The 12,218-nt window shown below is 37.7% G+C and overlaps 1 protein-coding gene across 1 annotated transcript; it reads left to right on the top strand.

Moving 5' to 3' along the window:
* Nucleotides 1-545: 545 nt before the first annotated feature.
* LOC147382503 (putative protein phosphatase 2C 33) lies at nt 546-10,801 on the top strand. Its single transcript, XM_086427448.1, has 6 exons — nt 546-1,550; nt 3,866-4,252; nt 4,517-4,634; nt 7,487-7,710; nt 9,908-10,401; nt 10,499-10,801. Exons 1-6 carry the CDS (start codon nt 1,299-1,301, stop codon nt 10,518-10,520), a joined length of 1,497 nt encoding a protein of 498 aa, XP_086283574.1. The 5' UTR covers nt 546-1,298; the 3' UTR covers nt 10,521-10,801.
* The last annotated feature ends 1,417 nt before the right edge of the window (nt 10,802-12,218 follow it).

Below are 12,218 nucleotides of genomic sequence, written 5' to 3'. Positions count from 1 at the left end.
AGGAGTTAGGTAGCCATCCATTTTCAACACCTTGGATAAAGCTCAAACATGATTTTATTTTCGAATATGAGCTTTTCCATGTGTTTGATTTTATAAATCAAAAGTAGTGTTGGATTGCCAATTTGATACTTCATGTGGACACAACGACCCTTGGTTAGATTTGAAATCTTATTAAGTTAGTCATGCTAGTCTACTTTATAAATCAAAAAGGAGTTTTTTAAATAAAATTACAACAGTTAGAACTGTCGGGTAAATCTCTGTTTTTATTTATTTATTTTAAAATTAGGAAATCACGATAAAAGTCAAGAAAAGGAAACGGAAGAACCTGACGCCATAGAACATGTCATCATGGTGAAAAAAAACTTTGACGCGGATATTCCGCTTCAAAATTTCGATAGAACCCACTCCTTTGGATTACACGTGGCATTTCCAAGAGGGATTTACGAAAATATAAGTGTAAACGAATTAAAAATCCACGTGTCTCGTAACAAAGAGGGTTTTGTACAATATTTATACGGCTTGGCCGCTTCAAAGTCGGATTTGCCACAATGAGCATGGTAGTGGAATTGGTGGATCGGGTCAAGCATCGAGAAGGTCGAAAGCTAGAGATGTCGTCTTTAATGGCTGCTTTTTTATTTTTTTCAAAGAAATTGGTGTCATTTCGACTTAGTGATCTCACATAAGAGGAAGTTGTGAGAGGTACGAGGGCAGTTTCTCTCTCTGTGCTTGAGTGTTTCTGTTAAAGTTTATCTTCTCTTTTTAAGATCTTTGATTCTGGGTTAAGTTCGATTGATTCATTCTTTTTTTTTTGATTTGGAGAATTCACGTTCGATATCCTGAACTAAAATCAAGATAGATTTGTGCCAGATTGATTCCATAGAAACGAAATTGGGGAAAAACGTGGGGTTGGAGGAACAAGTTTTGGTTTCTTGGTTGGATTTCAGCTTTCGTATCTGATTAATGGGTTGTTGATTGATCGATTGATTCCTCATTCAGATTTTTCTCTGTTACAGATCTATTCTTTAGAGATAACTTTATTTGCTTTCGAATTTTGTGGACTAATAGGCAATGAGGGCTCCCCTTATAGGCGTTATTGTGCCAATCCTAGTTAATTTGATCTGATTCAATCTGGTATTTGTTATTTAAATGGGATTGCTTTAAGGGTTTTGTTCCTCCAATTAACGGTTGTGCGATTTGGATAATTAGGTAGCTAAAGTGTAGGAAAGAAAAATTTCATATTTGTGTCTGACGGATCGGTTGGTCTGGAGTGCATACTGAGCATCGTCAGGGCCCTAAGGATGGGGTCCTGTTTATCGGTGGATGGGAGAAACTCTGTCTCCTATTCTACCTCATCATCTTCGGGGCCCGGGAGACAGAGAAAGAACTCAAAGACAAAGAAAGGTATACGGTCCTCCTCATTCGATTCGAGGGAAGAACTACTACATAGAATTCCTGGTCGTATGTTCTTGAATGGTGCAAGTGATGTCGCTTCTCTGTTTACCCAACAAGGCAAGAAAGGGACTAATCAGGATGCCATGATCGTTTGGGAGGTTCGCTCATTCTTGTTCCTACAAGCAATTTTACCATTTCATATGAATTGTTTTCCAATGTTACATTGTTCTATGATAATCTGTCCATAATTGCTGTGGAATATCTTGAGTCTTCACTTCACCTATGTTTTCCAATTAGTTGGTAGTAGTTTGAACCACCGAACGGTACAAACAGAGCCAGTCCGCAGTTTGATTCCTACTGGATTCATAAAATCAAGCGAACCATGAACCCACATAATTTTGATTAGGTCCGGTGAACCAAACCAATTTATTATATATATAGGGAGCGGTTCAGCAGCCCCATTATGGTGCCTCACATGGTGCCACATTTTTCAAAACATGGGTTACAAGCTTTGAAATGAGCTGATTTTTTGTGAGGATGATCTCTATGATGATGAGATCATCCTCACTAAAAATCAGCCTATTCCAAAACTTCTAACCCCATCAAAAGTGATTTACAACAATTGGACGGTTCACGATTCTTCAACTTGTAAATTTGGGTTAGAAGTTTCAAAATGAGCTGATTTTTTGTGTGGATGATCTCTTCACCGTAGAGATCATCCTCACAAAAAATCAGCCTATTCCAAAACTTGTAACCACATCAAAAGTAATTTACAAAAAATGTGTGGCACCATAAGGGGCTGCTGAACCGCTCCCATATATATATATGTATATATATTTATTTATTTATTGTTTATATTTAATATTTGGATTATTGTATTCAAATGTTTCTATTTAACTTAAGAATTTTTTAAAGCTATAATTGAACTTATAACTTGAATACTTGAATTATATATATGCATGAGTGATCCAAGCTAGCGAACCGATCTAGGGAATCAAAGCAAACCAAGAAACGAATTATCTCTACCTACCCCTATGCACTAGGTTCATTCTAGAGTGGCGAACTACAAAGCCTTATTTGAACTGAGCGAACCGACGAACCAGGTAACATAGGTCTTCACCCTATTAGGTAGGAATGTATTTTAGTATGTGTTGGAGATGGCTCCCCTGGACTTTGATCTCAAGTCGTTATAGATTCATTTGTAGCTTTTGCCAAGTATTTTCTGTTGGTAACCTTCTTGTCTTGACTGGATTTCACTTAGTGTGTGTTAGGGATACATTCTGTTGAAGTACTCGCATTTCTTTTCCAATTCATTAGGGTGTACTGCTTTCTGGTTCAGGAAACAACATTTGCTTAATAATTCCAGGGCTCCTTGTTTGAAAACTAAAGGCTGTGGGACAAATCCATTCACACCCAGGCTCTTAACTTCTCTGAGACTGCAATGGTATCTTTCAGCCTTCCACAAATCATAGAATTTTGGTTGACAAACCTGAAGTCTTTTTTTTTGGTTTCTTAGTTGCTTTTTTGTAACACGATTCCATTGTCAAGGAGTGAACAATTCCATTGTCATGAAGCAAAATTTCCTGAGGAAGATGCTCTTGCTCTTTCCCACAAGTCAGTTCATCTATTATAAGTTTCTATTTTCCTACAAAGTTTCTGTGGTATGGAACTTTTTTTCCCCTATCTGTCTCTCCGAATTGCTATATTGCTTCTGTTTGTTATTGTTCCATTTTTGCATTTCGTTGTAGTTCTTCCATTTGTATGACTTTCTTTAGAGAAATGGAGTGTAATTTGTTTCTATCAGATACTTTTGTTCTGTGTACCTACTACATTACAAGATCTCGATACTGAATCAAGTGTCGCCTCATGGTCTTTCTGGCCTTCTTTGTTCTTCCTCTTGTGCACTGTGATTCAATTCACGATCTCCTCCTAAGGCCCCAGCTGGTTTCCTCCCTAAGTCGGTTAAATCATACAATCTTGATGAAAACGGTCATCTTGAAGTGTTTCTTGATTGGCCTTGTTTGGTGAAATTCGAGAACAGAATCTATTTCGAAAGTGTTATAAAGGGGAATCTCAGCTATGGCGAGTTTACAGAGTACATTTGAAGATCTCGACACTGAATCAAGTGGTTTTCACAGTTCTTATATATATATTTTTTTATTATATTTTTTTGTGCCAATGTTGCTAGGGATCAAGGGTAGTTTGTGAGTTTCGATAACAGGGTATCTGATAATTCGAGCAGTGGTCATGTCTACATTTTCTTTTTTTTCTTTTTACAATTTAATTGTTGTTAGACCCATAAAAAAAAAAAAATTAATTGCTGTCAGAGCAGGAGAGGTTTCTAATATGCAATTTGCTTCAGTTATCACCACGCCACCAGCTTTAGTTCAAGTGTAGAATTATCACTCTCTATGTGATTTCTATATTCTAAATTCTTTAGGTATTTTTGAAAATGGTGCTTTTGTATATCCAGAATTTTGGTTCAAGAACAGACACTGTCTTCTGTGGGGTTTTTGATGGCCATGGTCCCTTTGGCCATATGGTTGCAAGGAGAGTGAGGGATTCCCTTCCTTTGAAGCTCAGTTCCCATTGGGAAGTGAATATAGGCAGCGAAGATGCTCTTAAGAAAAACAGCAGCGCAATGGGAAGCATGAACTCTGAAGAAACTGCCTCTTTATGCGGAGATGAGGAAGTTGGGGCCTCCATGGATTTCGAAGAAAGGGAGAAGAACTCAGAGATCTTTTTGACACTCAAAGAATCGTTCTTAAAGGCTTTCAAAATTATGGATAAGGAGCTGAGAGTGCAGCCAAATATCGATTGCTTCTGCAGTGGGACAACAGCGGTCACCTTGGTCAAACAGGTATTCAATAATATACTTGACAGACTTGATTTTGGTTGATTTTTCATTAATGGGTTTTGTTAACATGTTCCCTAAGGGCACACCTTGGAAATGTAATTTCCTACCAAAAATGCCCTTGAAAAGAATTTTTATTATAAAAAATACCCTCAATTGTTATTTCTAAGGTGTATTTAATGAACCTTAATGTGTGCCCTTGGGGCACATTTTAACAAAACCCTTCATTAATTGTATGGTCAATCATAAATACCTTGGCTATTTTTTCAGGGTCAAGATCTTGTTATTGGAAACATTGGGGACTCAAGAGCCATACTGGGGACAAGAGATGAGGATGACTCTCTTATAGCAGTTCAGCTAACTGTAGACCTCAAACCAAATCTCCCTGGTATCTCTCCCTCTCAGGGTAGTTGAATTCTTGCATGCATCTGAAATGGTTAATGTTTTAGCATAATTTATGTTCTCTTTATCTGCACTTTGTTGATGGAAATAGCAACTGGTTACTTGCAGTAAAATGGTTGAGAATTCCTCAAAGTTAGGGCATTTGTTTTTTTGATAGGCATATGCAATGAAATATATTAGAAGTGGTCGAGATGACCACAAGGAAACAACAAGGCCAAAGGCCCGGAATTACACAAGAGCCAATCTACACACCCAATTCCATCTACCCATAAAATATCGAAGAAAACTCCCCCAAACTCTTTGAACACTTTACACCAAAAGAAGAAGAAAAAGAAGCAAACCCAACTCTTTGGAAGTCCTCAAGAGAAGAGATTCTTCAGAAGATCATTTCCTTTGCTATGTGCCATGGCTCATGGAAAGAATGGGTGCACTTTTGAAAGAAATGATACTTCTTCTCAGGATCTAATTCTAAGCATCTTTGGTTTGATGTTTTTCTGGTGTAAACAATTTAAGGAGTTTAGATGGCTGTTCTTTGAGGATTTTTAAAAAAAATGGGATCTTGTTTGTAATGAGAGAGTAACCTCTTGGGGACATCTTGTCCTCTTTATCAATAAAAATTTTCAGTTATTATAAAAATAAATAAATTAGAAACAGTCACATCCTGAAGCGACAACTCCTTGCCTGAAGACTACAAAACACCATAGGTTTATTTCTTTCCCCAAACCCCAACAGATAGCAAAGGGAGTTAAGGAGTACAAATCATCTTTGCCATCAAGAAGGCAGACCCTAGCAATAGCCAAGACTCAAATAGCGAAAGCACAGATTCCAGGAGGGGACAGAAAATATTGAACAACTCTAGGAAGTAGGACCACACTGCACGAGTGAAAGAGCAGTGAACGAGAACATGGTTTACCAGTTCCTTGTCAAACTTGCACAAGGAATAGTAGTTTGGCAAAATGAAACTTCTATGGATAAGCTAATCCAAAGTCAGGCACTTTCCCAACATCGTAGTCCAAATGAAAAAAAGATCTTTGACAGAACTTTCAAATACAAAAATATCACACAGGGAACATTGGACCATCCACCCTCTGGAGAAAGCAAAAGAGAGAACGCACTGAAAATAAAACATCCTTAGCCCCTTCCTACACCTGCTCATCGTCTAAATTCAAGGATAATGAGACACCCATCATGCTCCCAATCAATCTACCCAACTTCTCCACTTCCCAATCGTTGAAGGCTCTTCTAAGTCCACAATCGCACGACACCCCAACATTCGGGTGCACCAAAAAAATTCAATCGGCATTCCTTTCTTCAAAGACAAACCAAATAGTCAGAAACTGCCTCATAAGAGTACGTTAACCATACTACAGGTCTTCCCAAATCTTACCCTGCTACCTCTTCCAAAATTGAAATGAATTCTTGCTTGGACTAAAGGATAGACCTTCAAGATTCCTTCCAAACACTGCAACCGTAAGAACTGCGAACCGCCCTGCTTTCCCACCCGAAATGACTGGGTTCAAACTTATCCACAATCACCTTCCTCCACAGACTATCCACCTCAATGCCGAACCTACAAACCCACTTACCCAACAGCACATTGTTTATCGAACCCCGATTATGAATGAAGCTAAGCTCCCAAAACTTCTTAGGGATACAAATCTGACTCAACTAAATAAAACTTCTTTTTTCCTTTCCATGCCAGAGAAAATCCCGAAACAGCTCATCCAGCTTTAACTCAGCACTTTCAATGTGCATCATATTGTTTTTCCCCACCGATCATTTTCTCTTCAGTTTTTGATATTTTTCTGTGTTTTCTCATGAATACATGACTGTCACTTTAAATGGAAACATGTGTTGGCCTCAGACTCGGACACAATGTCAGATACTCAAACTCTCAAAAACCAGATAAGTTGACACATATCTCCAATACCAATTATTTTATTTATAAAAATATATTTTGACAATTTTAATATACGCCATACCAACTCAATGCAAGACTCCAGTTATAAGTATAATGACACCATCATAATCATAACCTCCACCTTTTCAAAAATTTGAATAAGCAAAATGAACTCTCTCAAGAGTATTTCTCTATTAAGCTCTATCTTGAATGACATCTTCAATAACGACATGTACTTTTGTGTTTTTCTTATTACCTCCACCTTCATCATTTTGTGTGGCAATCCTCTCATCTCTTTTTAGCCTTCAATTTGCATCAAAGTGTTCATCCTCATTGGTGTGTCATTGATCTTCATTACATAAGCCCAAACCTTATCAATTACCTTTATTATCTCTTACTAGGGCTAGTAAGAAATTCAAAATAGTTACATACCTTGCAAAGTAAAAAAAAAGCTTGCCATGAATCATTTCGTACTCCCTTTATGGTGTCATAATCCTATGTCCAAGGGCCGATTTAAAACAATATGATCTTGACTATATAACAATTTTTTGAATAAAAATGTAAGTGAAGTTCCTTAACATGTCTGATGCAGTGGACCCCTCCTTGGTACAACCGTAAATCGCTTGAAAATAAATTCTTTGCAGGTGGTTGGTTTCCCAGAAAAAAATCTCCACAATTTTATCAGTTCTTGGTTGTCTTCTAGTGACTGTTCGCCATAAAGTTGTCTACCCACACATTTACCCTTAAGGAATCATACAAAAGTTTGCGAGCATGCAACTGTTGCATGTGTACTAAGCAGTGTCTGAGTCTCCTTGTTATATTAGTAAACAATTACTATTGACCATGGAACGTGAAAGTGCGTAAAAAATTAGAAAACAGAATCTTAAGTTCAAATTTTCTCAGGTTTTTTAACTCATCCCCCCTCCCCCTCTTTACAGGGGAAGCAGAGAGGATTAGACGATGTAAAGGGAGGGTTTTCGCCCTCCAGGATGAGCCGGAGGTCACTCGAGTTTGGCTGCCGAACAATGACTCCCCTGGGCTAGCAATGGCTCGGGCTTTTGGGGATTTCTGTCTCAAGGATTTTGGTTTGATCTCTGTTCCTGAGATTTCATATCGACACATCACCGAGAAGGATGAATTTGTAGTGTTGGCTACAGATGGGGTAAGACAGGAACTGAATGTTTTATTATTTTTTCAATTCTGTTAACTGTATCTCCTTGTTGAGTTTGTTTTGTTTTGTTCTGCAAAAAGTGTCATCTAAGTAACCACATTTACCTGGTAGTTATACTCTTTGTGAAACGAAACTTTGGATCTCATTTTTAACACAAACATTTACAATAGTTCTTTTAGAACATGCGCATAACTATGTTTAGTCCTTTTTAAATGGTGGACAGAGAAACCTATTCAGACCTTGTTCCTTGAGGATGGTAGTTGTACTTTTCATGCAGTGGAAAAGATTGTGTAAATTTAGGAGTTGCTATTGGCACCCCAAATTTTACTTATTACACCCCAATTTCTAAATTAATTATGACACCACAATTAGAGATAAAACACACTCTTCAAACATTACAAAGGTTTGGCTCAAATTATAATCTCAACATTACAAAACATTATAACTCTTGTCCAGACAGTTTCAGTAGTTTACAATTATGATCAGGCTCATATAAAATGCTAAACCCAAAAAATAAAATCTAGCCAATAAAAAAATGAGAGCTTCTATTAACACCCCAACTTTTACTTATTCTCAACCATTTACTTATTTTCTTTCTATTGTTGAGTGTATATTTTCCTCCATCCTCGGGTGTGTCCCTCTTATATTGATAGGTCTCCCCCTATCCAAAAGATCGGTCTTTTGGAGTAGTTGGTTGGTTAACAATTTTTAATTGGGGAGCGATAATAATAAGTTGGGGTGTCAATAGCAGCTCTCAAAATTTAAGTGAACCAACTGATTTTTGGAGTGCATACATCAATAGTTACATGATTGTAGACTGGCCTGCCTGCTCTAAACAGGTCCTAGATGTCAACTTTCTTCTTGTACAATCAGGTAAGCAATGGAATTTTATTCTCCACATCAGTTTGGCCGATGCTATTTTCAAAGCACCTTCTTACACAATCCATTAGACATACCTTTTTTTTATATTGAAGACTTAGCTTTGATTTTTGTCGTTGGATCGGTCATCCCCACAATTTCGAGGCTGTGTTATGAGTACCATCTGATTGAGATATCGGCTAGCTGCTTGGTTCGTAGATTCTCCTTATTAGTCCGTAATGTAAAAAAGAACAACCATATGGACTGTGTTGTTGATTTTTATTTTTCATAAAAATTCTTGAACTTGAAGGTTGAGAGATCAATATTTAAGATCTTTCCCTGAATCGTTTGGATTATATTCACTATTATATCTGCCTTTGGTCAGCATTGGTTTTGGAGTCGTTCTAAACTGACTGTGCTCAACACAGTATTTGACACTGAGCTGATGTGGCAGTGTTCCTAGGACCATTCATTTTTTCCTGGAAAATGCTGAACTGACTTTCTTTGACTCAGCGTTCAACAATGCACTGATGTGTCACTGTGCAGAAAACTCTAGATTTCTTTCTTTGTATCTCGAGGAAAGAAATCTGTGGTTCTCTGTGCACTGCCAAGTCAGCGCATTGTTGAAGGAGGAAGTCAGTTTAGAATGACTTTTTTCCTCGAGATACAAGGAGAAAAATCTATGGCTCTGAAAACACTGCCATGTTAGCAGTGTCAAACACAGTCAGTTCAGCGTTTTCCTTTGTTTTTAGTTCATTGTAAATCTGTTATATTAGCGTCATTTATTGAAATCATTGAGCACTGACCATTTGTTTTCAACATGCATTGTTTCCAAATCATTAATTCTAATATCAATCATTATGACACCTTCTTTGCTGGACCAATCAACTGATAACTGATCAGATGTGGTTTTATTGGAATGCTCAAGTTTGAATCATTTTGCATTTTATACTAGAGTTTGCCCATGCTTGTGGCACTTGCATCCTCTTGGGGTTAGTGGGGTAAAAAAGGAAAATAATAAAGTTGGGAGGGGTCTTATTAAAAATCTTTGGGGTTAATCCTCTTTTGGGTTAAAGGGGTAAAAGAGGAAAGATGGTAATGTTAGAGGGGTATTATTGAAAAGGGGGTAAAGAGGAAAGATAGTAAAGTTAAGAGGGGGTATTATTGAAGAGAAAGGTGGGGAGGGGAAGACAATTAAGTTGAAGGTGGTGTAGAGGAAAGGCAATAAACTGAGTAGGATGGACCCCACAAAATTGGCGCAAAGTCGGCACTACAGTTGTGTTTTATTATATAGATTTCTGACTTGCCTTTTCTTTTTTGATGCCATCAGGTATGGGATGTGCTATCAAACAAACAAGTGGTAAACATTGTAGCTTCAGCCCCATCGCGGTCCTCAGCATCACGATTCCTAGTCCAATCAGCGGTGAGAGCATGGAGGTTGAAGTACCCAACCTCCAAAGTTGATGACTGTGCCGTAGTCTGTCTCTTTCTCGATTCTAATTCAAATGATGCTTCTTGCGCGGCCCATTCGAAATCTGAAGAACAGTCGGCATTGGTAGACCAACTTAATATTTGTAACATTGCAAGGGAAGAGGGGGACGTACCATTGGGTCCAGTTGAATTAGAAAGATCGGGAACTTTAAGAAGTCCCGAGATTCTGCTAGATGAAGAGACCTCAAAGCAAGCGGTTTGGCCTATGGAACTAGCAGAGGAGTGGTCTGCTCTCGAGGGTGTCTCACGTGTGAACACACTGCTGACTCTTCCAAGGTTTGTATCCGGAAAAGAGAAAAAGCCCATTGGAGACACTAAAGCTCGAAAGTTCAAGTGAGGGGGAGCTAGTTTCACTGGCATCTGGCATCTGTCATCTCTTTTTAATTATTATTATTATTTATAATTTTACTGGTGGTTTTTCTTTCTACAGAAAAAGATCATTACTTTTGTAGTGGGGGAGATCCCGGCTTTATTAGTGTCTGGGGAATCGTCCGTTCTCTCCTAGCTCTCATGGGTGGGTAGAATTGGAATTTTTGTCAAATCTAACACTCTTCTTTTGGCTGCCACCCGCTCCTTTTTTTTTTTTTTTTAAAAACTTTTCTTTGTTCTAGTGTGATTTATTGTTACTATTATGTTGGTAATAATTTTAATCTTGTGAAGTGAAGTTTCATCTATACAGAAGAAAAAAGAAAAGAAAAGAAAAAGAAACAGAATAATTGTGAAGTTGACATCACTCTCTATGTTTATGTGGGGAGAAGTGGAATATTTAAAAAAAATCTAATTCTCCATGGTTCTTCTTCTCCCGTTTTGCTTCTCTCTTTGTTGTTTGAAGATTTATTAGTATAATTATGCTCATAATAATTTTGTGAAGTAGAAACCAGTCTATAAATTGCATGGGATTTGTCACCTATGACGAGTTCTCACATTGAGGACAAATGTTCTACACTCTCTTTGAGAGTTCTTATAGAAGCATTTAGGCTCCCCTAATTTATTTCTTCTTAGTAGCCAACCTAGAGTCTTGAGACCTCTTACAAGAGCCAATCAAAGGATTATTCTATGTCTAAGAACAGTCTTTTTGGCCCACACCAGGACTGCCCAGTCAACCCTTGAACCCCGCTCTTCAAATTCCTCGTAAATTGGCTTCACTGAAAAGATGCCTCAAAGGATAAATGCACTATTCTCACCATCCCTAATAAGATCAGCCACATAAGCATCCCTATGAAGGGGTTGGAGATCCAAGAGTACCTTCTTTGCAGTTAGTACTATTAGTTGATTTATTATTATAACTCCAAGAGTACCTTATTTGGTCTTGGCATAACGTATTATCAAGTACTTGAACGGCTCCCTTAGCCATGACTTGCTTTTATAAGGTTAATGGCCATTGTGGTGTGGAGGTATACAGAAACAAATTGGATTGGTTTGACTTCAAATAATAGTTCCACTACTTGGCATTGTACCTTCTTGGGAGGTACTATTTTGATATGAAAGGTCAAGAAACAAACAATTGTTATTAGATCTATTGCGAAGACTAAGTACGAAGACTAAGTACAAAGACATGTTTCACACGTATTGTGAGCTAGTATGAGGGATACACCTATTTGACTCCTCTGTTATAACTAGACAGCCATATACATTGCATCCAATCATGTGTTTCACGAGAGAACTAAACTTATTGAAGTAGATTACCTCCTTACTCATGACAAATTGATGAGTGGGAAAATTATTACTAAGCATGTGAAGTCTTAAGATCAACTAGCTGATCTGGGTCGTAGTAAAGTGAATTATATTCTTCACAAGTTGGGATTATAAGATGTATTCTCTCCATATTGAAGGGGAGTGTTAGTAGTGATAATTATTTGTAGTAGGGGTACATGTATACTATCATTTTATGTAAGTGCCAATGGTTAGGGTTGGAGTCACTTTGATTCCTCCTATGTTTTCTCCATTCTTCTCTTGTCTGCTGAAAATCTTATACTACAAAATGCATATTGGTCAAACTTGCACTAGCACAAAAGTATATTAATTCATTCTGTAGAATAAAAAGGTAACATAGTCCCTATCGATAAATATCAATACCCACCAACCCACCTACTGACACCCACCACAACAGCCCCTTGGTGGGGGTGGGGGACTTACCCTATTGCATGTTG

This window comes from Akebia trifoliata, chromosome 16, assembly GCF_017979445.1.
Source record: "Akebia trifoliata isolate Shusen 1 chromosome 16, ASM1797944v1, whole genome shotgun sequence".
Lineage (NCBI taxonomy): Eukaryota > Viridiplantae > Streptophyta > Magnoliopsida > Ranunculales > Lardizabalaceae > Akebia > Akebia trifoliata.
This window is presented reverse-complemented; position numbering and strand designations above follow the sequence as displayed.

What these genes read in the sequence shown, in the direction of transcription:
- LOC147382503 (XM_086427448.1), top strand. Translation starts at nt 1,299, where the DNA reads ATGGGGTCCTGTTTATCGGTGGATGGGAGAAACTCTGTCTCCTATTCT. An exon ending in TAGTGTTGGCTACAGATGGG is followed by an intron (nt 7,711 to 9,907) that starts GTAAGACAGGAA and finishes TGATGCCATCAG; the next exon opens with GTATGGGATGTGCTATCAAA. An exon ending in ACTAAAGCTCGAAAGTTCAA is followed by an intron (nt 10,402 to 10,498) that starts GTGAGGGGGAGC and finishes TTCTTTCTACAG; the next exon opens with AAAAAGATCATTACTTTTGT.